Consider the following 26,870-nt stretch of genomic DNA (forward strand, 5'->3'; position numbering starts at 1 on the left):
GTTCCAAATTATATCTGAAATACTGCAGCCAAATGTCAATCACAAAGTCCCGGCAGATGAATTAAAGTTTTATGTAAATTTGGAAAAAGGGATAAAAGACTGTGCAGATTTGAGGTCGTGTGGGTCTTTAGTTGCTCGATCATTGGGATCAGGATTAAGAATCTCACTTTATAAACGATCTTACATTTGCTTATTTTGTATTGTTGACTGCGCTGCAGTAGGGTCCGATTGAATTGTACTAAATTTTTCTCATAATATTCAGTTCTTAAAAATTAATTCTTAATGAAGTCACAGAACAGGGCCTATTTCTTGACAGTTGTCAGACGAGAGCATATTTGCAATGATACAAAATGTTTGTTAAGCAGGCGATAAAATAGGGCAGTGTGACGAGAATGTGAGGAGACCGAGACAAGGAAACAGTAGAGATGGGAGAACATCTCAGCTCCCAACATACACGATTACCTGACTAAATAGCTAATTGACTCACTCCGTGGAGTAGGGTCCTCCTTAGGAAGCTGAGACTAATTCAGCTGAGCAATAAATTTTCCATCCTTTATGGGATCTGAATGTTTATTATCTTCTTCACAAGAATGCACAACTGGCCATAGTTTGAACTATTTGTATTCAGTTCACATCACATTATGTTTATTTAAGTTTCATCTTAATATCATCCTCCCATCTATGCCCAAGTCTCGCAAGTGTTCCCTTCTATTCAGGTTACCTGAAAAAAATAAATGGTGTCCATTTTTAATTTCCATGTGCGTGTACTTTGTACCGTGCAGTTTATTCTCTTTGAATTTCTCATCTTTGGTTTGACTGGCGAAGAAAACAAATTATGAAGTTCCTCCTTACAGAAATTCTCCATCCTTCTGCTAAGTTCACTCTCTGAAGTCAGAATATTGTTCTCGCCACTTTGTGCCCCAAGTCCAGGATCTGCCTTAGGTACACGATAAGACAAGATAAATAAGAAACACCAGACACACAATGTACACAGAGAAGATTGACGCCTCTTGTCTGGCAAATTGTTACTGACGTGAGAACCACCGTGAAGATCAGATCTTGCATGAGGTAAAACGCAGATGCTACACCTGTAGGCCTACCGTATTTGTTTTGGAGATGAAACATGGGGACAAAGAAGTCCCCTCCATAAGGCGTTAAATGTATACACATCTGAGGCTTGATCAGTCTGGTTATTGTCCTCTCCCTCGCTGGACATACATTTATATTTTTTTGCAAGGAGACACAAAACAAATATTTTTATACATGGAAGAAACAAAACAAGGTAAAGGAACGGAAGTTCCGGAGCCAAAACTTGATGGCATCTTCCAGAAATGCTCTAAACCGATCACGTTCATTAAACGTTGTTCGCTACATGCCGAGAGAAACCTCTCGAAAACAACGGCAGTCGCAGTGGCAGCAAAACAGTAAAGGGAGGAACACACAAGTATGATAAGAACATCCTTTTAGAGGCGGGAGACAATCAGAAGCACTGCTTTTATTTATATTTAGTCTGGCGCTCATCTTGAAGTCAATTGTTGTAGTTTCGCGTATAGTTCGGGAAATCCTGTACGTCCCGCCCGCCACTTCCGGTGTGCGCACACAGCGTGGTTCAGCCCCCTCCTCCTCGCGTTGCAGCAGCGAGCGTTGTGCAATTTGTCCTCAGTCGCAGTTCAGCTCGTGTGGAAGATGTTGGTTGTTGTGTGTACCAGCCTCCTGCTCTTGCTGGCCGTGTGTAGTGGGGCGCGTTACAGGGCCCCCTCACCGGGGCCGTGGGTGATCCCGACCGTAGGAGAACCATGGCCTAAGCCACAACAGCTTGTCAACTACGAGGGCTATGTTGTGGTCCGACCCACCGTATTCACCTTCGAGGTATGGAAACTATTTACGTGATATGACGAGTTTCATAATTTGTGCTATTAAAGACAAAAGAGTCCCGCGAAGGCCCGTAGGGGTGTGAGAAGTCGAGGCTCGCACATCATTTAGACAGTCGGCTCACAGATGGCGGTAGGGTTGTCAGCCTTACGCGCCGACCGTCCTTTACCTCCCAGGAAGGTTCCTGGTACTCATTTCTGTTATAGGCTGAGTCAAACCCAGGGCCATAGTGCGGCTGGAAATATTAGGTCAATTGAAAAATCCAATAACATCATCGGGATTCGATCCCGCGACCTTCCGGCTTGTACATAACATAGTACTTCAACAACGCTACCGCGTGCCCCCATTTGATCTATTGGGGGTCATTAATAAGGTGATTAAGTCAAGGAAGATTGGATTGGTGGTGTCTGCAACATAGCAGAATAAGAGATATTTGTACGAAATTGTGGTTGGGAAAACGAAAGGGATAAATCACTTGGTAGACCATGAAATAAGTGAGAATATAACATTAAAATTTATATTATACGTTTATAGTATAGTATTTAATATAAGATAAGTAAGAAAGGTCTACACATGAATGACACACACATAGAAACACGCAATCCCATATTTCAGACGATATAAGAAATCTATACAGACTAACGGTACCCCCCTCTTCCCAATCCACATTCCCCTCCTACACTCACCAACATGCAACACAGCACACAATACATCAGACAGCACACGTAGTAAAGACAAGCAGCGGCACGCACATAGAGATGCTACACAGAATAAGTACAAATAACAGTATAAACACATAAGAAAACGTTACATACATAAGATAGTAATACGAATATTTGTATATTACAGATAACACCGGTACAGTACTAGAAACAAGAAGTAGCCGCTGCATCACTATAGACATAGGGCGAGTACCCTGAAAATTTTAAATTTTAAATTTTAAATTTTAAAATTTAGAGAAAATTGAAAAGATTTTAAAATTAAAACTGAAGATTTTATGTGCTAATTCAGAGAAATCAAAATTGACGTGTGTAAATAACAAAGATATCAACGAAGTATGGTAATAACAACGAAAGGAACAATCAGGAAGACCTGTGTTTTTAAATTTTAAATGTTAAACTAAGTGCAGTGTGACAGATACGTGAGTAATACACCTGATGATGGCCGTTTGTGGCCGAAACATGTAGTGTGTAAAGGAGAGCAAAACGAAAGACCTACAATATATGGTTTGCACTGAAGACGGAGTTTGTATCTTGTATCGTATGGAGCGCAACAGGATGCTTAAATATAATATTGTATACCAATTTTATTATAATTGATGAAGAATGTACATTTTAATGATTTTATGAAAGACACATGATAGCAAGCAATGCAATAGCTTAGCGTAAATAAAACACCTGAAGATGGCACAATGTTGCCGAAACATGTAGTGAAGTGACATGTTAAATTGAGTGCACTACAAGACGGCCAATGCATACATATCATGGATAATAAACTACATATTAGAAAAAGACCAAGAAATAGATAAAGAAAGCCACAAGGAAATAATACATATATTAAAAACAGTATTTGAACAAAGCTATTTCCAAATTAACCGAGAATATTACAAACAAACAGATGGACTAGCTATGGAAGCCCCAACATCAGCAATAACAGCAAAGACATATATACAATATATGGAACATACACAAATATATACGATTCTAGTAAAACAACAAAGAGTGGCTTACTTTAGACATGTCGATGACATATTAATAATATATGATGAAAAGATAACGAACATAGAACATACTCTCAAAGAAATTAACGAATTGCAACCAACTATACACTTCACCGTTGAGAAAGAACAACAAGAATCTATTAATTTTCTAGATATAACAATACATCGTAAGGAAGATAGGTTGCAATTTGCAATATATAGGAAACCCACACAAACGGACATCATAATACCTAACAGTTCGTGCCATCCATTCGAGCACAAATTGTCAGGTATTAATTATCTAATAAATAGACTCTACACATACCCAATAACAGAAAAAGGAAAACAGATAGAGAAGAACACCATTAAAAACATATTAAATAACAACAGATACGACACAAACATAATTAACAGATCAAATCAGACAAGACGAAAACAGAAATCAAACACACGTGACGACGAACAACACCAAAAAAACAAAAAACAAAATGGGCCATATGTACCTACAGTACAAAAAGTACGAAAAATCACGAAAATTTTCGAAGACACACAGATAAAAGTAGCATTTCGTACACGCAACACAATTGTAAATATACTCAAACATAAACCACAATTTGATAAATACAATAAAAGTGGCATATACCAAATGAAATGTGCGGATTGCCCATTATAATACATTGGACAAACGGGCCGAACATTTAACACCAGATATAAGGAACATATACATGATATTAGAACTAATAATATAAATTCCGGATACTGAAATCACATACTAAATACAGGACATTCATACGGAACAATAACAGACGCAATGGAAGTTGTAAAAACGGGAAGGAAGGGTAGACATTTGAATACACTAGAGAAATACCATATATACACTTACAAAGCAAGTAAGAAAGGCCTACACAAGAATGACACACACACGCACACACACACACACACACACACACACACACACACACACACACACACACACACACACACACACACACACACACAGAAACACACAATCCCATATTTCAAACAATATGCGAGATCTATACAGACTAACGGTATCCTCCCTCCCCAGTACCCCTTCCTCTCCTACACTCAACAACATAAAAACAGCACACAACACACCAGACGACAAAAGTATTGAAGATGAGCAGTGACACACAGACAGGGAGCCTGCACAGAGTAAGTACACACAACAATATGAAACATATAAGAATAACGTAGGAACATAGGATAGTATACGAATGCTTGTGTATTACAGATAATACGTGAACGGTGCTGGAAACCAGAAATAGCCGCTGCAGCACATGTAGATACAGAGCGGGTGTCCCTGTCATTTAAAACTTAAAATTTTGAATTTTAAATTTTAAACTGGAATTCTAAAATCAAATTGACGAGCGTATGTTGGCGAGATTTTAAAGAAAACTGACAGACTGGTGTTTTAGATTTTAGATTGTGTGCAGTGTGACAACTACGTGGCGAAAAATACACCTGATGATGGCCCGTTGCGGCCGCAACATGTAGTGTAGGGGAAGAAAAGACAAAGAACTACAACCAAATAAATTGTTGCATTCACGATGGCATTTGTATTATTACATATAGAAGTATTAAAGTTGATCTTAGAAAAATGGGGGTTTGGAGCATATGGAGTGGATTCGACTGGCACAGACTAGACGCCAGAGGCGGGCTTTCGCGAACAGGATAATGGACTTCGGTTTTACTGAAAGTGGGAAATTTCTTGACCACTTGAGGCATTGTCGGTTCTTCGGGAAGGTTGTACTCCGTGGAGTCAGTCAGTCAGTCCATCAGTCAGGCCAGTCAGTCAGATGCTCACAATTCTAAAACAAGGACCGTGATAACTATTGCACTTGGTACGGCTAACTGTTATTTTACATTAAGTAAGTGGATTTGGCAAAGAATATTTCAGCTCAAACTATTACGTAAAATTGCTCGAAAGAAAATCCATTCGAAATTGGTAGGTCGTATGTACCTACGAATAGTCACGACATTGCTATAAATGTCTTTCCTATCGTCTTCTTCTTCTTAATAATAATACTACTGCTGCTGCTGCTGCTGCTGCTGCTACTACTACTACTACTACTAATAATAATCGTCATCATCTCCCCTCTTCTCCTCTTCCTGTCTGTCTTCCACTCTCCCTCGTTCCCTCACACATACACGTATATTAATCCTACCTGTCTTCCGTAATTATGATCTATCTACTTCCTTTCTCGTTCCTCATTAATCTTTGTTGTTGTTCTTTTCCTTTCCTTCCGATTGTTATGTATGATACTGCCTACTAGTCGTCACATTTGAGAGGTCTTAGGTTCAGTTTTTGCCGAAGCTGCTTAAGTGGTTTTACTCAGTTCAGGGGATATGGCTGCAGGAAACTGAATTTTCTCTCTGCAAGTTGTAACCTTTAACGTCCACCAACGCTCGGAAAGCCGTACAATCATATTCATTCACTAAAATCAGCTGACGTAATTCCTTTGCCTTTCTATATTCACGGAAATTGTAAAAAATACACGGCCATTCTTTTTCTCAGACTGGCCATGGTATTAACAATACAAGTATATCTACTATACTCATAAACAGTTTCCACTTCCTCTTCTTTTTTTATATATTAAAATATCGGCCACGAAGATCGGATATTCTGAATCTCTCGTTTTCAACAGTTCTTACTGGCAGATGCTGGAATAGCTCGTTAAAACAGGCAACAGTCGTTCAACCTTTCGAAGCAGTTGAAAATAGTTCCTTAAAGGAACCCCGTTCTGATAAACACTAGTGGCCTGAAAATATAAATTTCAAATGTCTATAATTAGAAAATTGAAGTGACCCCGGAGTATGTGGTAAAATTCATAAGAGACGTTATCATGCTTTCGAAAATCGTTGTCGTCGCCGTATCAACTACTGAGCTTATACAGAGTGCTCTTAATAAACTTGACGCCTTCACGGCTCTGCTTCACCGGGACCGGTGCACCGCCGGCCCCAAAGCACACGCGAATTTTGCCGATGACTCAGCATGCCGTTAACATTTGAAACGAAGGGAAGTTCTTACCTTTGTTCGCAGACACAGGAGGTGTTGAAAATTCTGGCCCTCTGTACGTAGGCACTCCTGATTTACCCTCTGAAGCTGTTCTGCAGGAGCATTTGCAATTTTGTAACGAATATTTTTTGGGGCTCTTCTTCCGTTCGGGGGTTACCGTTGTAAAGCACATACGTGCAGTGGTGAGGGGGGGGGTAGGGGGGGCAGTAGCTGAATCTTGCGGAAACCAGCCGTAGAGTCTTCCTTCTTCTATTAACTCGAGAAAGAATTGCCCGAGAATGATCTGTGCATATCTTTCGCAATTAATTGTTTCGTTGAAAACCACAGGTACAGCAATCTTCCTTGCACTTAAAGCACACCAGACACCAACTTCCAAGCAGGACATTGTGGGTTAGATGTGGATTCTGTGAACTCCAGTAGTGATTGTGTTGCGTATTTATGTATCCCTGCAAGTGAAACCATTCTTCATCGGAGAAGAATATCAGTTGTGGATCATTCTCACCTTCGGCAACAGTCTGTAGAAACCAACTAAGAAGTGAACCCTGTCAGCTGGATCGTGCGGCTGGAAGGCATGGCTTACTGTTGTTTTATAGGGTCTAAGCTTCAGCAGTTGTGTTGCCTTCTTGTACTAGACTTTGTCACTGCAGTCTTTCGATCTAGACGTTTCAGTGATTTTCTAGGTGTATGTTCAAATGTGCCCCATATTTCATCTAATTTCTCCTCAGTAAGCCCTCGGCGCTTATGTTTTTGTTTCTTGTCTATTAGGAGTCCCCTTGTTCTAAGTTTATTTATCAAATTGTGAATTTTTTGTCTGCTGGAAACGCTTTCATCACGAAATTTACGTCCAAATTTTCGCTGACGCTTTCCAGCAGATCCGCATTTCACTTAGGCGTCATACAGAAATACACGTTGCTCCAAAGTGTAGCGAACTATGTTGTGCCACACTGCTTAATAACTGTTAACTGGGAACAAATGGCTCATGGCGCTAATAACTACTGCTTACTGCTGATAAATCATAAACAGACTCCCATGCATGAACCGCACTGCCCGCCGTGTAACATAATACTGTGTAGAGGTCTACAAGTTAATTATTTTCCTTCATTCCAAACGTTGTCGGCCGTCAAGCATGCTGGGTCATCGGCAAAATTTGGGTGCGCTTCGCGGCCGGCGATGCACCGGTCGCGGTGGAGCGCAACACCGTGAACTCGTCAATAGCTTTAAAGATGCCCATGTACGTATGTTGTCAGAGGAAATATGGGCAGCAGCATCGTTGCCTAACTTATGATAACTAAATGGGATCTACCTGGAAGAACTGAGGCAAAGCACGACAAACTTGGGTTATGATTGTCTCCGGTCAAGATTCAAACAGCGCCTTATGAATGCGGACCAGGCAACATTGCCGTCGTGTCAGTCTGTTCTGTGTCGGTCCCGTTATATCACGAGGCTGTTTCTGCAGTTCATAGTTACTGATCCAGACTGCCTGCCTTCGACTTATCATTCCGTCCCGTAGAGAAATTAGTTTGAGTGTATAGAGGGTCATGCTTTAAACGAACGCAAGAAAACCCTTTTCCGTTGCAGGTAACTCGCGAGGACTGCGATCTCATCCAGGAGGCAATGAAACGTTACTATCGAGTAGTCCTGCAAACCCTGGACAGAGGAATACAAAAGCGGACATCTCGCCGGGCTGCAGACAAGAGATGGAGGAAGGACTCCAGATTCAAAGCTTACCTCGATTCCTTGGAGATACAGTTAATGGCTCCCTGTGAGGTACTGCCATACTTGCATATGGACGAACACTGTGAGTATAATTCAGTCGCTTGAACATTCTAGAGATTGAATGAGGTGTTACACTACAGCCTTATTATTATATGGGGACTTCTGGCATTTAATTGTGTAGGTAACAAGGTTCAGTCCACTATCATGAACATACATATTGGAGGAGGCGTGGGTAAATTTGCTGATAGGAGATAGAGGTCGGGTCTGAAGACTCTGTTTTGTGATACTAGTGGGGTTGGCGTGACTAATAATAATAGGTTCTGGATCAGATGAATAGATTTATTGGACACTCATAAGTTGTAACAACAAATAATTATAACTCTTTAAAAATTACCGCAACTGTAAAAGAAAAGGAAAGCCGTGAAAGCCCATAGGGTTGTGAGACGTCGAGGCTCCCATATTTTCTAGACAATCGGCTCATAGATGGCGGTAAGATTGTCAGCCTTATGAGCCGGCCACCCTTTGCCCCCAAGAATATTCCAAGAATATTCCTGGTACTCATTTCTGTCAGAGGCTGAGTCGAACCCAGAGCCATAGTGCGGCTGGAAGGAATATGTAAATTGAAAAAATCCACCTCATCGGGATTCGATCCCAAAACCTTCCGGCTTGTAGCATAGTAGTTGGTTGAGGCATTATGCTACAAGCCGGAAGGTCGCAGGTTCAAGTCCCGATGAGATCATTGGATTTTTTTTCAATTGACCTATTCCTTCCAGCCGTATTACCTCCGAACAAAATGTCTCAGGTTCCCATTATATCAAATCAGGGTGGGCTTCAGAACTGGTCTGAATGTCATGGAGTGAAGAAAAGTCTCTGCCCCCTCAGGCAGTCGAAATCCAGCTCTCCAGCCTCGCCTTATGGACAAAGCTATCATGGGGCACAGTTGTTATTATATGTATTTTACCACTTACTTTGACGTTAATGAATTCTGCATTGTGCCTGCATAGTGCGTGTTATGTATACCATATGATTATCAGAATAAAGAGCGATAATTTCCTAAACAGCGTTACCCGATTGGTCTTGAAATGTAGACGGTATTTTCCGAGAGGTTGAAACCGAATTTTCGATGAATTTCAGGCTTACGTTAATGTATGAATATGATTTTGTTGGTGTGTCGCTCAGAGAACCCAGTGTAAGAACTGAAACCTTCGGTGTTTCAGACGAACTGAGGATAAACAGTCCAGACTTGCCCGGAGCAGCTCTGCTGACAAGTCAGTCAGTGTGGGGCATACTTCGTGGCATGGAGACCTTCACTCAGCTGCTCTGGCTGGACGAGACGGGGACTGCGGTTAGTGTTCCTGTAGGAATTCATGTGCATCAACTCCGGAGACCAAGCATAATATTTTATCTTGCAATGGGTTTGTCTAACCTCTGTATTCCGAGTCCCCGGGCCTCATATGTACGTTACAGTTGCAAACGTAAAACAAAACGGTAAAGCTATCCCTGTAACAGGCCGTGAAGGCCCATAGGGTTGTGAGACATCGAGGATTCCACATATTCTAGAGAATCGGCTCACAGATGGCGGTAAAGTCGTCAGCCGTCATTTACCCCTAGGAAGATTCCTGGTACTCATTTCTTGTAGAGACTGAGTCAACCCCAGGGCCATAGTATGGCTGGAAGGATCCCATCCCATCGGGACTCGAACCCGCGACCTTTCGGCTTGTAGCATAGTGTCTAAACTAACTACACTACCGCGTGCCCCGTACGTTACAGTTAAACTTCGAAAATCGTTTCAAAGTTTATAGGAGAAAAAAATTGAATTTTTGTGTCAAGGAGACTTGTAGAGTAAAAATTATTTAATTTCTGCAGAAGCCACCTGCAGTTGCAGTCCGTGGATCATATTCTTTTGGCCCATCTCAGTTTTATTTCTAAGTCATTATTTGTTTTACTGACCCACTGTGCTCTGAGTTAACACTGTCGGTTTTCAGACTAAAAATAATATTAGGGATTTCCCTGATGCATTTGCAGACAAGGCCTCCAGCGACATTTTTAAAGTTGGTGTGGGAGGAATTGAAAAAGTATGTGCACATATGAGAGGATGTGTTTGGAAAGTGAACCTAAGAATGCATTTTCTTGATTGAATGATTCCTGAGTAGTCTAAAACACATTTAAACCTCAAATTTAAGTGATAAGATGTGAGAAAATCGAGAAGGGATGGAATTGGATGAGAGATATGCTCCGTTAATGCTAATTTACTGGGTGAAAACATAAATAGACTCGAGATTATTGCGTTTTTAGACTATGCTCACCGTCCGGTATTCTGAAAAATACGTTTCGGAGACTAGATCTGTTTCCGCCCACATGGGAGAGACACTGCTTATTCCGTTAGAAGTACAAGACATACGAACACAGAAACTGTATGGTCGCTATTGAATAGCGACAGTAAACAGAAAACTAAGCGTATGTTTATGTGACGTCATCAGAATGCGTAATAAAATCGCAATATGAAGACAGTGAATCCTTCGAACACGCGTCAAATTTAAAATATTTGTTATCAAAAACAACAGAACAAAATTGCATCTAGGAAGGAATTAAGAGAATATTATATTGAGAGAATGTTTGCTACAACTCGATTCGAAATTTTTTGTCATCGATTTCATAAAGAACCCCCCGAGGATTAAAATATATGGAACTACAAGGCTGTAGTTATGCCCGCTGTTTTACATGCTCATGAGTATTTGGCTGGTATGTCAAGGGAAGAACGTCCGAGAACAAAGTTTCTTCGGAAGATTGAGGGGACCAAAAATGGAGACTGGGAAAAAAATTGCATAACGAAGAGCCTCATAATTTGTACTCATTTACGATTATTATTAGGATGAGAAAATCAAGAATAATGAGATCGGCAGCGCATGTAGAATGAGGAAGAGAAATTAGAACTACATAGAAAATATTGGTCAGTAGATCTGAAAGGAAGAGGTCACTTGGAAGACTAAGCTTAGATTAGGGGATAATATTAAAATGAAAAGGTGATGGGAATATGTGAACCGGCTTATCTGGCCCAGGATATGGACCCGTGGCAAAATCTTGTAACGACAGTAACGAACCTTAGGGCTCCATATAAAGCTGAAGATTTTTTGACTTACTAAGCAACTACTGAACAAGGACCATGATCCATGATGTCAGTATACTGGCTGTGAATGAATTGGGAAGGGTATGGAGAGGAGTAGCCGAGGCCCACGACTGGAGCTGCAGTTCAGGCGGGCAGGCGGCTACCTGCGCAGGCAAGATTTCAGGGACGATAAATTTAATAGATTTTGGCTTTGCATTTTGTCAACCGGAAATTAATTTATGCTGCTCTTTTGTTTATACCGTGACAATTAATTATGAGTTATCTAGACATGGTGTGGTAGCGTAGTTGGTTGAGGCACTATTCTACAAGTCCGAAGGTGGCAGGTTCGATTCCTGATGACTTCATTGGATTTTTCAGTTTACCTAATCCTTCCAGCCGCACTATGACCCTGGGGTCGACTCAGCCCCTAAGAGAAATTAGTACCAGGAATCTTCCTTGGGGAGGGGGGTGCTGAAGGGCGGCCGGCTGGTAAAGCTGACGGCCCTACCGCCATCTGTGAGCCGATTTTCTAGGGAAAAGGTGGGGGTCTTGACGTCTCACAACCCTATGGGCCTCCACGGCCTGTTACAGGGATAGCTTTACCCTTTTATCTAGATATGTTATGCAAGAGTGTTAATAAAATTGTTTTAAGAATTCAATGCCAATAAGTGCTTTCGTCAGCGCATCTGAAAATTTGGTCATCACTCGTAACTGTAACGACGTTTTGAGAAAGTGGGCCAGCTTTTAACTGAAGGGGGCGGCCGAATTTGTCGTCGACTGCGACGGCATTGAGTCTTCCGTCAATCGGGCCAAGGCACAAACTAATTTGAAGACATCACACCAGAGGTTTCATACAGGGACTCTGGGAAAGAAAGGAATTACAGACCGTGTGGGAATAACTGATTTACGGGGTGAGATTCGAACCCGTGACTTCCAAAACATGAACCAGGAATGCTAATTGTTCAAAAACGAAAGCTGGCTAAACAAAGTATCTCGAGATGGGACCTTGAAGAAGTTATTAGATTCAGACATGAGTTTTTGTGCCTTCCTGCCAGTTGGGTGGCGGCCCACAGTTGAAGACGACGTAGCAGTAAATAAACACTTCACATACCGACGCTGCTATCTTCAGGAATTTCACATGCTGCCTGGACGTTGTATCTAATCAAAGCTATTCATTGTTTTCTCACTACAGAATCCTTTCAGATCGATAATTCTTTCAGTAAGATAGGATTGAATTAGAGTAATGCTTGCTACCATTCAGTCCAGGACCTTTACTTTTCTCGTCCGCTGTCCAAAATCGTATACATTTTAAATATACGAAATTATAATTTTGCCTATGGTTTTGTGTGGGTGTGAAACTTGGTCTCTGATATTAAGGGGGGAACATAGACTGAGGGTGAAGAATGCCGTCTTCTGGGATGTGGTACCGTGTAGATCTTGTGTGAACCGACGTTTCGGAGGAACGTATCGCCTCCAGCTTCAGGCTGCAGTCTGCAGCCACCTGCTCACGCTGATTCATCGCTCGCGGATTTTTCTACCGATACGTACACTTGACGAAAGGCCAAGCATGTACATAAGAGACAAACCCATCTTCTCGTCAGATAGGATGTTACATACGGGCTGTGACCGCAAGGGTTTAAAACCTCTGGTCGTGAGTCTCAAAGGGCTTGACGCCAAGACGAATTGTTTGGTGGTAATCCATCAGTCGTAAAGTAACTTTGACTTTGAGTTTGAGATATAGAGCTTGGATGCATGCAGTCACCCCTGTTGGAGGTGTGGTAGGCAGAGCAGCTCCCATTGTTGTAAGCCGTTGCGTAGTAACACCGAGTTGTGAGATAGGCGACAGCCAGCGAGGTTCGGAGCCGTGGAACACGGAAGCTCAGGAATCTGCGGCGTTGGGAGCGTTACCGTGCGACAACTGGTGAAGACACAGCAGACTGAGAAGATTTAATGCCTGCTGTAGCTATTTTAGTGCGTAGATCCGTGAAATTGTCATAGTCAATTGTAGTTGGAAGTTTTAGGAGCCCAGTAAATCTGATTACCAATCCAAATCCCTTCTATAATCACATATCACGTGACAATATAGAAAGAAGAAATACTATAAGCATGGATAATCTTTGTATTATAACTCCATCATTGGTTCCACAGGGTGCTGTTGCTAACTGACCGTAAAACATTTCAGCTGAAGGTGAACAGTTCAGCCATCATGGATTTTCCACGTTACCCACATCGTGGCCTGCTTCTGGACACTTCACGCCACTTCTTTCCATTGCCTGCCATATTGCAAATGCTCGATGCCATGGAAGCAAACAAAATGAACGTCTTTCACTGGCATATTGTTGATGATAACAGCTTCCCATATGAGAGTGCAGCCTTTCCACAGCTCAGGTAAGTACATCCCGACCAAGTATTTTGATTTGTCTCATTCTGGTCCGTCACACTATTAATTACAAAGTAGATAACTTTCAGTCCAGAATGACATACAGGTTTACAACACTTCAGTCTTTATTCGCCTTACATGTTTCGATTCAAAAGAATCATCTTCAGAGGCGCACCACTACGAGCAGGAAACACTGTCACATAAGATGTTTTAACATTATGCACTTAGGTTATGAATAGTGCTCACTATATCACAGTTTGCCCTATGCAGCCACATTGACGTGTAGATTTACGTATGATGTTTCGTTTAAGCGCATTTGCTGGGTATTCGATTGGGGTTTCCCACTGCATGCAATGTGATGTTCACTTTTCCATAAAATAGCTTCCCTATGTATTTAAAATTGTATTAAAAATCTTTTGTATGTAAGAAATTAGTTATTATGTTAAAAATCGTGAACCAATATTGGGTCGTGTTGCTTTTTCCTCCGGATGGTAGAAGATGTCGATTATTTCTCTTGGTGCTGTATATACGACACAGCATGCACGTAAACTACACAACTAACAATAAGAACATACAACCAAGAGAAATAATCAACATCTTCTACCATCCGGAGGAAAAAGCAACACGACCCAATATTGGTTCACGATTTTTAACATAATAACTAATTTCTTACATACAAAAGATTTTTAATACAATTTTAAATACATAGGGAAGCTATTTTATGGAAAAGTGAACATCACATTGCGTGCAGTGGGAAACCCCAATCGAATACCCAGCAAATGCTTAAACGAAATATCATACGTAAATCTACACGTCAACGTGGCTGCACAGGGCAAACTGTGATATAGTGAGCACTATTCACAACCTAAGTGCATAATGTTAAAACATCTTATGTGACAGTGTTTCCTGCTCGTAGTGGTGCACCTCTGAAGATGATTCTTTTGAATCGAAACATGTAAGGTGAATAAAGACTGAAGTGTTGTAAACCTGTATGTCATGCTGGACTGAAAGTTATCTACTTTGTTCCAACCAAGTATTGCCTGTGTATTGAATTCACTCAACACACGAGTCATTACTGCTGCTGTTTTTTTGTTAGCGTTTAAGCTATATATCCAGATTTTACAACTATAGAATTTTGTGGCCTATGACAGAAAAGCAGAATGAATGTTACAGATGAGTCAGATGGTTAACACTTCTTCTCCATATTTGGTTTCACTTCCTGACATGCAGGATGGCTGTCCTGACCAATATTTCTTTGGTCCCTCCAGGCCATTACTGGACAAGAAACATTAAAATAGGCACGATAGCCTTATTTTCGTCCATCATTGGCAGTCATCCTTCCTAAGTAACCAGTAATGTCCACAGAGTATGTTGAATAGATCAAGAATATACTACATTCACAACACTTTTCTAGATTATGATATTTTTTTTTCTGTGGCGCTACAGCCCCAATTTGGGCCTAGGCCTACCTCCATGAAACTCTCCGTTTCACTACGGTTTTCTAGATCTTACACATTCGGTAGGACTCCTTGGGCGAGTGATCAGTTCGTCGCAAGTTCACTACGGTTTTCTAGATCTTACACATTCGGTAGGACTCCTTGGGCGAGTGATCAGCTCGTCGCAAGGCCTCTACCTGTAGACAAACACAGAAAAACGCACACAAACATCCATGCCCTGAGTGGGATTCGAACCCACGATCCCGGTTTCCGAGCGAGCGAAGACAGTTCATGCCTTAGACCACTCGGCGACCGGCAGATGATGATATACGACACTTAAAATGTCAGAACAGGCTTCTTTGTACTCTATGTGATCCATGAGATAATAGAGTGAAACTTCAATTTTATGATCCCAGATTTTACGTTGTTCAGTGTGCAGTGACCAAAATGTCTTTACAGAAATAAAGATCATCATACTGCCTGGAACCCACATTTCAGTTCAATTAGAGAATTCTCATCATGCAGAAAGTAGATAATTGAACCTGTGGTTTTCGTTGAACAGTAGTGTATTTTCAAGTGATCAAGACATTCCCTGCTTTTTTTAAATTCCAAGGTTCATTATCATTTTCACAAGAACTTGCCATAGTCCCTCTTCTGAGACAGTTAAATTCAGTCTCTACCTTCTTTATTAGGTCCAAATATGTTCTCTCAGCACTTTGATCTCAGGTACGCTCAATTAATACCCTTCCTTCTAGGTTACAAATCAGATTTCACAACCATGTAAATGAGAAGTTGAAATGTGTGGTTTCATATTTAGATTTTCAGGTGACAAGATGAAAGATACTTTTCCCAGATATAATGTTCTGAAATTCATGAAAAACATTGCTTTGTTTTATTTTGTCTTGCTAATGTCATTCCATAGTCATCATGCACAAATGCTTAAGATATTCTGCAAATTGGTTCACATGTTTGTACATCAAGGTAGATATTACATGAAATGTAGTTCAAGTGAATTTCTGCAACCCATGAAATGGAAGATAGTTTCAGTTCTCCCAGAAGCCATGCAGAGGGTTGAGTGTAACGTGAAATACACAGATATGAGCATGTAGTCCTTTGGGTTATGATGCCATGTAATCTGATATATGGGTACCATCATTTCAGAGGAACATACTGCCTTGGTCTATTACCCTAAAAGTTAATAGCCATGAACATCAGTCTACCATATTCATTTTTATCCCTGCACTTGTACAGTCAACTCAGATAATTTTAGTTAATTCTGCACTAGGTCCTCATTCATAATCTGAAAAGTTGAAAATTTGCAAATAATTTAGAGGCAAGTTAACAAGAAAGAGTAGTTAAAAATGTCTGCTAGAATAAAACTTTGAACTCATGTTGAATATCTTTCCAATATAGCAAGAAAGGAGCATACAATCCTCGCACTCATGTATATACCCGGATACAGATTCGCTTGGTGATTGAGTATGCTCGCCTCAGAGGTATCAGAGTCCTTCCTGAATTTGACAGTCCAGGTAAGCAGCAGTCGACTCAGTACATTGGTTCAAAAAGAAAAAAGTTTATGTAACAAAATTTAGCTAGGATGTAGCTCAGGTTAGTAAAGAGACTGGATATTGGCTGCTGGTTCGATTCTTGGCAGAGGTTGAAATTATTCCTATTGCTACCATATCCAGATAGTCCCTTGAGCCAGTGAGCATTCTATGCAGTGGTTAGTGTGCATGACCATGTGTGTGTGTGTGTGTGTGTGAGAGAGAGAGAGAATGCACGCGCGTGTGTGGAATCAAAAGGCCCAATTGGTACTGTTTATTGTACTGACACTGTGACACACTGTTTTCATTATGAAACAAAGAAATTTGTTGCATTAGAAACAATACATAGAATTGAAATTGTGAATGTGAAATAAAATAACTTTTGGACTATTATCTAGTTTAAGAAAAACATATTTTGCAAATCATATCAGGAGCCCCAAAGACCCTGAAATCCATTCATCATAATGTAGAAAGTGCAAGCAAATCTTTGTAGTAGTTTTAGTCATTTAAGCGTGAACCTTTGAATTAACCTTTAACGTCCAAAGTGCCCCGATTGGGCCAGTGATGAGTATGGTCTTCCTGGCCAAAGTACCCCGTTTTGGCCAGTAGGGCATTTAAACTCCGCTAGCGGAAGCGTGCACACGCCGCTAGTAGAAGTGCATGCACAGTCCTAAATATTTATTTTTAAATGTAGTAATTACCAGAAGGACTTGAGTAAAACCTTAATAGAGGAATTAAGATGATACCTAAGTGAACAACAGCAAAAAAGAATATACGTATGAGTTATGCCCAAACTCATCCACGAGCCAGTACTTTTACTGCAGATTCTGCAGATTAATGTGTTAAAAATATATAAACTCGATGTACATACCTTTTTTGTTGTTATCTGCTTGATATATATATATATAGGCTGAAATGAAACTACAGTATTCAATTTCACTATGAACCCACAGAAAACAGATCACACTCTGTGTCTCAGCCATGATACAACTGTCTGTTCACGACCCTAGAAAGGGCAGTAATCTCTTGCAGCTATAACGGAAGGTCTTAGCACTGAAGAAGGGACCCCTCTAGCTTTCTCTTGAATAGCCATTCTTTCATTCTTCTGTCCTTTAGTCAAAAGATTCGAAAATCCGAAGACTGTAAGCAGTGCTAGCAGAAGACCAAATGATTTTATTGCTTTCATCTGTTTTATGACAACAGGGACTGCTAAAATTTGTCAAGTGTTGCAAACAGAAATTAATTTATAATGCTGAACAACTCTGTGAAGAACTGGGAAACTATTTCTGCAGTACACATCAAAATTAAAAGAAAAAAAAAAATTGAAAATAGAGTATAACTCTTTGTATAAAAATTTTCAAATCATCCATCATCATAATATGCTACACTAAGTTCTTTGCTGATACAAACATTAATCATACATCCATTAATCATAAAATTTGAGTTAGATACAACATTTTTAAACACAATGCTTAAAATTATTTAAGCGCCCTAACAGGAATGGACATTTAAACGCAGAGTAGCAACGGGCATTTAAATGCGCACCAGCAGCGGGCATTTAAATAAACTCCAGCCAGCTCAAGCTTACCACCATTTCAGAAGTCTGGCGTTTAAAGGTTAAGCATCCTGTTGCACTATACACTTCTATATGTAATAATAGAAATGCCATCGTGAATGCAACAATTTATTTGGTTGTAGATCTTTGTCTTTTCTTCCTCTACACCAGTGCTTCTCAACCTCCGGGCCACGGCCCAGTAGTGGGCCCTGGCACCAATTATACTGGGCCGTGGGAGGCTCTTCTGGAATTTGTCATTTTCATTTTCTAAGCATTTTTCATTAATAAATATTTTTATAGTGGAAATATTCTTAGGAGAACAATATTTGTGTTGAGAAGCTGAGACACAGAACACCTAAATCTGTGTAGTGTCAGTGACCAAGTGGCATATTTTTAAACATGGAGGTATTCATGAATGATCGGGAATTTTGAGACATCCAAATCTTTCTACATTCAGGAAAGGCAATAACGATGTTTATGACCAGTCATAAAAACTGTCTGCAAGCCGATTACAACAATGGGCGGCATATCCTCTGTTCACAGAACTGAGCGAAATAACATCTGTGTTGCAAATGTCAGTGACCAATCAGCGAGGAAGTATAAAGAAACTGTTTCCACTGAAATTGAAGATCAAGGCAGTCTGTATCCAGTTCTCAAATCTAGTAATACTGAATACTGTTTTGTCACAAGTTCGCATTGCAGTGTGTAAGTGCTTGTTCCGAAACCTGAGTGAAGATGTTGTCATTTGAAAAATATTATCCCAAACATGAGGATCCCCGGAGGCAAAATATGTGGATTGTGAACCCTTTTGTTTAACACAGAGAGACAGCCCTTTCCCATGAAGAAACCCTTCAACTTATTGAATTATCATTGGACAAAGGACTGGAAAGTACTTTTAATACTACAAGTAATTCGAAATTCTGGTTAAGAATGAAAATAAATATCCAAATTTACATGAAATATCAGTGAAATTTCTTCTTTGTTTTTCCACCACATATCTTTTGATTGATTGATTGATTTATTTAACATCCATAACTGTTACATTATATACAATTGGACAAGTCAGTTTTATAAAAAAATATATGAGATTAAACATCACATCAAATGACTAATAATATAAAAAACCATAGAAAAATAACATAATAAATCCTTTAAATATGATAAAACAGTGGATGAGTATAATAAGGCAACAAAAGCTAAACTATAAATTACATGCAGTATCTAAAATAAATTACCTAAGTATCTTTGTTCTATTATTAAGCTAATTCTTGTAAAAATATTCTTGAAGAGAATAAAAAGCTTTGCACAACAAGTAATCCTTTAATTGACGCTTAAAAACCTTGAACTCTTGAATACTTCTTATTTGAGAGGGTAAGTTATTATACAATCTTATTCCCATGTTAATCACACTCCTTTTACAATGTGAGGTGTTACATGGTTGGACATACAAATTCTGCTTATGTACTGTGTTATAACCGTGCACATCTGAATACGAGATGTTATATATCCTATTTTTCCTTAAAAAACACAACGTCTCAAAGATATACAATGAAGTTAAGGTTAAAATTTTAAATTCACCAAAAAATTCTCTACACGATATCCTGTTATTGACTCTTTTGATCAGTCTTAAACATTTTTTTTGGACTTTAAATACAGTTTGAATGTCCTTTTGACCACAGCCCCAAACAATAATACCATATCTCAATAAAGATTCAAATTTCGCAAAATACACACTTCTCAAAATTGGAAGACTGACCAAATCTCGTAAGGATTTGATAAGATAGATGGTTTTGTTTAATTTGTTTAATCTTTGTGAAACTGAATTTTCTGCCATGACTGTGCTTAAAACGAAACAGAGGAACTGCCTGCAACTTTCTGACTGTCTCCGTTTGGCTCTCCAATTCATCACAGAATTAAATATAATATATCATATTCAATTTCCACTACTGCATTTAAATGACCAGAAGGGTTATATTGTTGCACATCTTTATGCCAAAGTGTACACAGTGTTTTACTTTGTTCACAGTCATAACACACCTACTCATTTATCAGATGCTAAGATTTGTAGCAAATAATATGCTGTTAATTTTTATTACTACAGTTACTAACTGTCTGCAGGTCATACTCAATCATGGGGTTTGGGCCTGCCAGGTCTGCTGACACCCTGCTATTCAGGATCCAAACCTGATGGTACATATGGACCTGTGGATCCAATACAGGAAACTAGTTACAAGTTTCTTCAAAAGTTCCTGGCTGAAGCAGTGGAACTATTTCCTGAAAAATACATACATTTAGGTGGCGATGAGGTTGACTTTGATTGTTGGTAAGCCGACATTTTTGTGATGGAAACTGAATTCTGAGACTTGCACATGGTCTTTTAAATGTTGGTAGCACGGTCTTTGAGAAAATAAAATGGACCTATGTATATTCTAAAAAGTTGTGGGGATGTGTCAACTGCTATCTTGGGGGCTTTTAGAGTCCTAGGATTTTCGTATAAGATGTAATGAATATGTTGAAGTTCTACATAATCTCCAACCACTATTTACTTTATCATAGCACAAATATTAACATGGAACCATGTTTTGTTCCTTCAAAACTAGCTGAGTCATTCTCAGCTGTGTTTGCTTGTTGGCTTATTTACATAAAATTTAGAACTTTTCAGTGTTTCTCATTATTCAATATGTAATTGCATCATTACTGCATTCATATACAGCAGTTTATTATTATGAAGTCTGCAGGCAGAAAATGTGGCCATGGCAGATTTCATTCAGAAACACAGAGAAAAAGGAAAGCTGTCAGAAGGCAGTATGTGTCATAATGTTTATTTAGTATGACCATATTTATATGCCATTTCTGGAGAGTATACATATAATATACAAAATGTAAAGTTGTCCCTGTGCTTAACTAATTAAGCACCATGCCATGAAGACATATAGGGGAGTGGATGTATACATCCACATTTTGTTGACTTTGACACTAGTTGGAGCTTCATGGCCTGGCCTCTTTACCCCTGGTACGCATTGGAAAGTCGGCTGTGTGGGTACCAGGGTCTGTCTGGATGACACGCAGAAGAGAACATTCTTGACCCTGCTGGGACTCCAACTCTGATCCCTCATGTCATCCAGCATGTAGCCAGTTGCTACTCCGACTGTGCCATCCTGGCTCACATATAACATAAAGACTTTAAAATTATTTTCAATAAAACTTAACACCTAAAAATTGAACTGGAATATAGCTATATAAATTTTGAAGTATTTAGGTCATATAATCTGATAAAACCTCAGATTTACAAAAATCTGGAGATTCCTCAGTTAGACTAAATCAAACTGGAGTCTGGAGACAGATTTGTTTCCTAAGACTCCAGCCAAAAAACAGAGAGGTGACAATACTGAGTATATGAAATGAATGTACTGGAACAGTACATCTGCTGGACATGTGACAAATGATGTTACAAGAATACAAGATCTACTGATAATTCAACATATATTCCAATGGCCACTCTGTCGAAAAATTTTGAACAAAACTCTTTATGCATTACTTTTTCCTTCCCTTAAATAACACATGTACCACATTCCTGACCACCTTGAATTGTCTAATAACCAGTTCAGTCTTATTTCTTTAATTGAAATTTATGCCAAATAATGAAGTGTATTGTCTCCTTTTGTGGGGGGTTTGGAGGAATAGGCCTTTTATCATAGAATAACTTATAAATAATGACATTTCAATTATTGAGGTGTTGCTTATAAATGATTGACTTATTTTCAGGGCAAGTAATTCAGATATTCTCAGATTTATGGAATCCCATAACATAACAGGAGATTTCAGTAAACTTGAAGAAATCTACATTCAACGACTAGTAAATACTGCCTCAAACTTAAGTGCCAGCTCATTGGTCTGGCAAGAAGTGTTTGACAATGGAGTCATTTTGCCGCAAGACACAGTCGTCCACATTTGGAAAGGGGACATGCAGAAAGAACTAGCAAAGGTGTGAAAATGAAACACTAAGAATTATTATACACTCAACTCTCGATTATCCGGGGGTGGATAAACTGGTTTGTGGCTTAACCGGGTCTTTTTTGAGGCTTATATGTTGTTTAACGGTCATTCACTTTTGTTTCACATGGTGAGTTGTAACACTTTTTTCGCACTAGTGTGAACTGAGCTCTGCATTTTTTGGTCCCGTTATGCTAACACAATGTTCTAGGGCAGGGGTGAAAGAATACAAGGATTTGTGGAAAGTTTCAAGGACAGATACACCGCCCCAGTTAGTCTCTTTGTATCAATCTTCAAGTGTGTTAGCAAAATGTCAGGGTGTAAAAGGAAGTGTGTTGTGGTAAGTATTCAACAGAAACTCGTGTGAGCTGGGCTTTGAAATGTTAAGCAGTGACAAAATCGTAAGTTCAGTGGGGGTGCAGCCAGAAGAGCGGGAAGAAAGTGAGAATGAGGAAAAGGTGGACAGTGCTGCTAGTAAGAAAATATCACATGGTGCTGCTCTTAATCATTTGGAATCCCTACTAGACTATCTTGAGAGTGAAGAGACAGTTCATTAAGTGACAAGCTAATATTATGTAGGTTTCGTACGGATATCCGTAAAAAGGAAAATGCCGTGAAAAAGCAAACAACAATATTAAATTTTTTTAAGTGTTAAGCGTGAATATTCGTAACATATTGATGAACACTGTGATCAAAATAACTAATTCATACTTCAGTGTAATGTAAAAAAAGTATTAAATAGGCCACAAGATGGGATAAAAATGAGGTTGAATAAATTTAAATACAGGTAGGCCTATAATATTATGAAGGTACAGTATTACAGTACTACTTTTAATAAAATTTGTCTTAACCGGGTTTTCGATTAATTGTGATTTCCATCCCCACCATAATCCCGGATAATCGAGAGTTGAGTGTATTAACACTGCAATGTGGGATATATCTCCTTACATAAGAACATCTCTCATTGGTGTGTCAGTTTTTTCTTTGAAAGATTATACTTTATATTATCTATTATATAAATTCTTCCTTGGTAAAACACCTACACATAGGTGCCTGCCTGTACCAGCTGACCACTTTGAAGCATGTTTAAATTAACCTTTTAACTGTCTTAACCTGCAGTCTTGTCAGATTTTGTTCATACTTCACTTTCATCTGGCAGTTATATCTAATAGAGTTTCAGGGGCAATATCTTTATGAAACATTATCATTTGTTTAAACAGATTTGCTTCTCTGGGCATCATGATCATTATAAGTTTTTGTTTCTTTTAAATTTCATTTTATTTCATGTCAACTTTTTGGTATAATGAGTTTTTTTTTCATTATGCTGAACATAAGATTTTTACAGAACTATCAGCCACTAGAATATGTCAAGAAATAATTTAATTACAACAATTTAAATGTAATACAGCATGAAATACAATATCTTGGGTTCCTATTATCAAGGAAATTGCTTTCCTTCAATGAATATGTTAGCATCAAAATTTTCATAGTTGTTTTGAATTGATATTGATACATGTAGGAGGGGGGGGAGAGTATGCATGACAAAAATAACGGATTCTAAATCAGATGACTGGAATTACTGGCACTTTGATTACAAGTTCTGGTAATCACAGTCAGTTACAATGCTGTCGCTATTCTGCATATTTTGAGTTCACTGCTGCATATGCACTAGGATTCACTGTCTTCACTGGCCTTCTCCTGGCAACACATCTCAACACAGAAACTAGCACTTCAAATATTACACATAAAGTCTTCTCTTCACAGCTGCCCATGCAGAAATGAATTCTCAACTCATCTCTCCTGGACTCCTTCGCAGAGCAGAGCAGAGTCTTACTGCTGGCAGTCAGCCGGCACAGTCACTCTTGGCATTGGGCCCCGCTGGGACCCATGGCCATATTTTTTGTTTAGTGTCTAGACCTTTGGTTTCTTCCACTTCTTCGTTGGTCCTCCTTAATGATAAAAAGGAGGGGTTGATCTTTTTTTCTAATTGGTATTTACTTTATACACCTTATTCCACCTGACGTTACATTATTCTCACAGGAGTAAATATGTGATATATACATTTTTCTTTTACACTTTTCACAAGTATAAACTGAAATTAAATTCTAATATGTAGAGGGACATCTGTCAGTGCAGGGATGTGCAGCAACCTATGCATCAATTTATTTAACACTCCAAAATGGCAGTTAAGACACTTGAACGGTCACAGGCTTGCCCGCCACCAAGTTTAAGCCTCTCATATTTCCTATGTCTGGTTTTTCCTTGTCCAGTTGCACGTACATTTGAATTTTCATGATTTAGGATGACATCTGCCTGCCTCCTGCATAATTTAGTTATGTAATCAGACACATACGGAATTTTGAACGCCAAGTGCAAATCGCTGACCCCACAGAAAACGTGTCATGTCAGACTGCATGTTCATTGGTCCATTACCAGTACTTGATGTGGTGCAGAGGTCCTTCTATTGATGCATGCAAGTCAGTCACGGGGTGTTTATTAATCTCTTGCCTAGCAATATTTTGAGCAAATCCATTACAATATTTTAACACTACAACAAGGAAAAGAAAAATGTGCTATAAAGTTTCACCTAGCAGATGTTTCACTAGTATTCACTAAGTGTCCAGTTGTTACTGCAACCAGGAATCAACTATATGGGTTGAGAATTTCATGGTTTTTCTTATTCTCTCTAGACATATGCTTCAGGTGCAGCTTCAACTGAATCAACAATTTTAATGGGAGCTTATCTGATAGGATATTTAATAATAATAATAATAATAATAATAACAACAACAACGACGACGACGACATCGACGACAACAATTTTATTTAATATTCATCACAGTTACAAATTGTAACTCTCAAACAAGTCACATGCATATACAACTTTTCCAGTCTAATTGGCCTCCTGCCCAATCGATTGAATGTCATCATAATCACATAACATAACATTCAGTTACAATGAATATCACACTTTCGGTATAATTAAAATATATTAGGTACAATCAAATTTACGACTACCTTCCATTATAAAAAACAAGGTCATCTTACTATATATATCTTAATTACCACCATCATATTCTTAAACTTAAAACCCATTATATCAAAATAATCCACAAAAGATAAAATTCAATTTAGATAACGATTAAATAATTTGGAATGCAATCTCTTTTAAGACTTCCATTCCCTTTATAGGCTGAATCATATTAAAAACTTCACCTAATTACTAGTCATTTTATTTACGCTTAAATCTATTTATTAAGGAGAATCTTATTCGTTTAACTGTCCTTCTGAGAGGGACTCGTGCAAATTATACAATGGGTGTTCCAGTAAATATCTTTTGAGTCTATGTAGGAATTCTCTATCTGCTTTTACCATTCTTAGTTCCAAAGGCAGTCTATTATAAAGCTTAATAGCCATATTTGTAACACCCCTCTCATATGTTAAGGTATTATAACTTTGCAGGTGAAGGTCTTCTTTCTTTCTTGTGTCATACTTATGTAGGTCAGAGTTTTTTGTGGTGTAAATGTTATATTTCTTTAAATAATGTAACACATCTAAAATATGCAAAGATGTTACCGTTAAAATTTTTAATTCTCTAAATATAGGTACATTAGAAACAATAGTTTATTTAATCCTTATGTGTCACATTAGCCAGAAAAATAGTCTCCAATTTGGTTTCTGTTACTGAAGGGCAATATTTGCTCCAAGATATTGATGTGCATAATTGATTCTTATTTTTAGAGCAAATACAATAAATTTGTCTTTCAGCATTATGGAGAATGGGGTTTTGTAGTTAATTCAATCTGTCTGCCTGTTTCATGAGAAGTACTCTTACAGAAACACAATGAAAAGGCAAAACATGTTCTCATTACTTTTATTTATAGAAACAGTACTATATTTCATTTGTCAGACTTCATAATTCTCTGCAATTAATCATCTGCATATGAACTATTAAATGAAAGAGATTTGAGACTCAAATTGGAAATAGTTCAAATTAACAGTTGACTTTTCTGTTCTTTGTGTCAGGTGACAGCAGAAGGTCATCCTGCTCTTGTCTCTCAGTGCTGGTACCTTGATCACCTTGAAAGCGGTGGTGATTGGCATAAATTTTATAGATGTGATCCAGATAATTTCAATGGTACTGAAGCACAGAAGAGACTGGTCATGGGTGGTGAAGCATGCATGTGGAGCGAATTTGTGGATGCATCAAATTTGTCACCAAGGGTGTGGCCCAGAGCAGCTGCTGCAGCTGAACGTTTGTGGTCTACTGTTGAAGTGGACTTTGATGAAGTGGACAGACGAATGGAGGAGCATGTATGCCGCCTTAATAGACGTGGTATTCGAGCTCAACCAGCCAATGGGCCTGGATATTGTCCTTATATTTTCTATTAGCATTAAATTAAAGCTATTTTCTAATACATTTTGCAGTTAAACTATTCTGTTGTACTAAATACTAAAGAAGGATTGTGGCTATACTGAAGTCAAAATAAGTGGTCCAGCACCATATTAATAAAGAAATGTGTACAGTA

General features: G+C 38.9%; 1 protein-coding gene across 2 annotated transcripts; it reads left to right on the plus strand.

The window, feature by feature from the left end:
* The first annotated feature begins 1,654 nt into the window (after positions 1-1,654).
* Positions 1,655-26,870, plus strand: LOC111874796 (beta-hexosaminidase subunit alpha). 2 transcript variants are annotated; one of them, XM_023870593.2, is made up of 8 exons: positions 1,655-1,869; positions 8,190-8,409; positions 9,545-9,672; positions 13,616-13,821; positions 16,663-16,778; positions 20,467-20,671; positions 22,114-22,333; positions 26,368-26,870. In XM_023870593.2, exons 1-8 carry the CDS (start codon positions 1,687-1,689, stop codon positions 26,731-26,733), a joined length of 1,644 nt encoding a protein of 547 aa, XP_023726361.1. In that variant the 5' UTR covers positions 1,655-1,686; the 3' UTR covers positions 26,734-26,870. The 2 variants fall into 2 exon arrangements, with proteins under 2 accessions (XP_023726361.1, XP_023726362.1); XM_023870594.2 differs by lacking the exon at positions 26,368-26,870 and adding an exon at positions 24,106-24,169.

This window comes from Cryptotermes secundus, unplaced genomic scaffold (genome assembly GCF_002891405.2).
Source record: "Cryptotermes secundus unplaced genomic scaffold, Csec_1.0 scaffold1035, whole genome shotgun sequence".
Classification (NCBI taxonomy): Eukaryota; Metazoa; Arthropoda; class Insecta; order Blattodea; family Kalotermitidae; genus Cryptotermes; species Cryptotermes secundus.

Coding starts and splice junctions, on each gene's coding strand:
- LOC111874796 (XM_023870593.2), top strand. CDS start 1,687: ATGTTGGTTGTTGTGTGTACCAGCCTCCTGCTCTTGCTGGCCGTGTGT. Junction 8,410..9,544: donor CTTGCATATGGACGAACACT/GTGAGTATAATT, acceptor TCGGTGTTTCAG/ACGAACTGAGGATAAACAGT. Junction 9,673..13,615: donor TGGACGAGACGGGGACTGCG/GTTAGTGTTCCT, acceptor AAAACATTTCAG/CTGAAGGTGAACAGTTCAGC.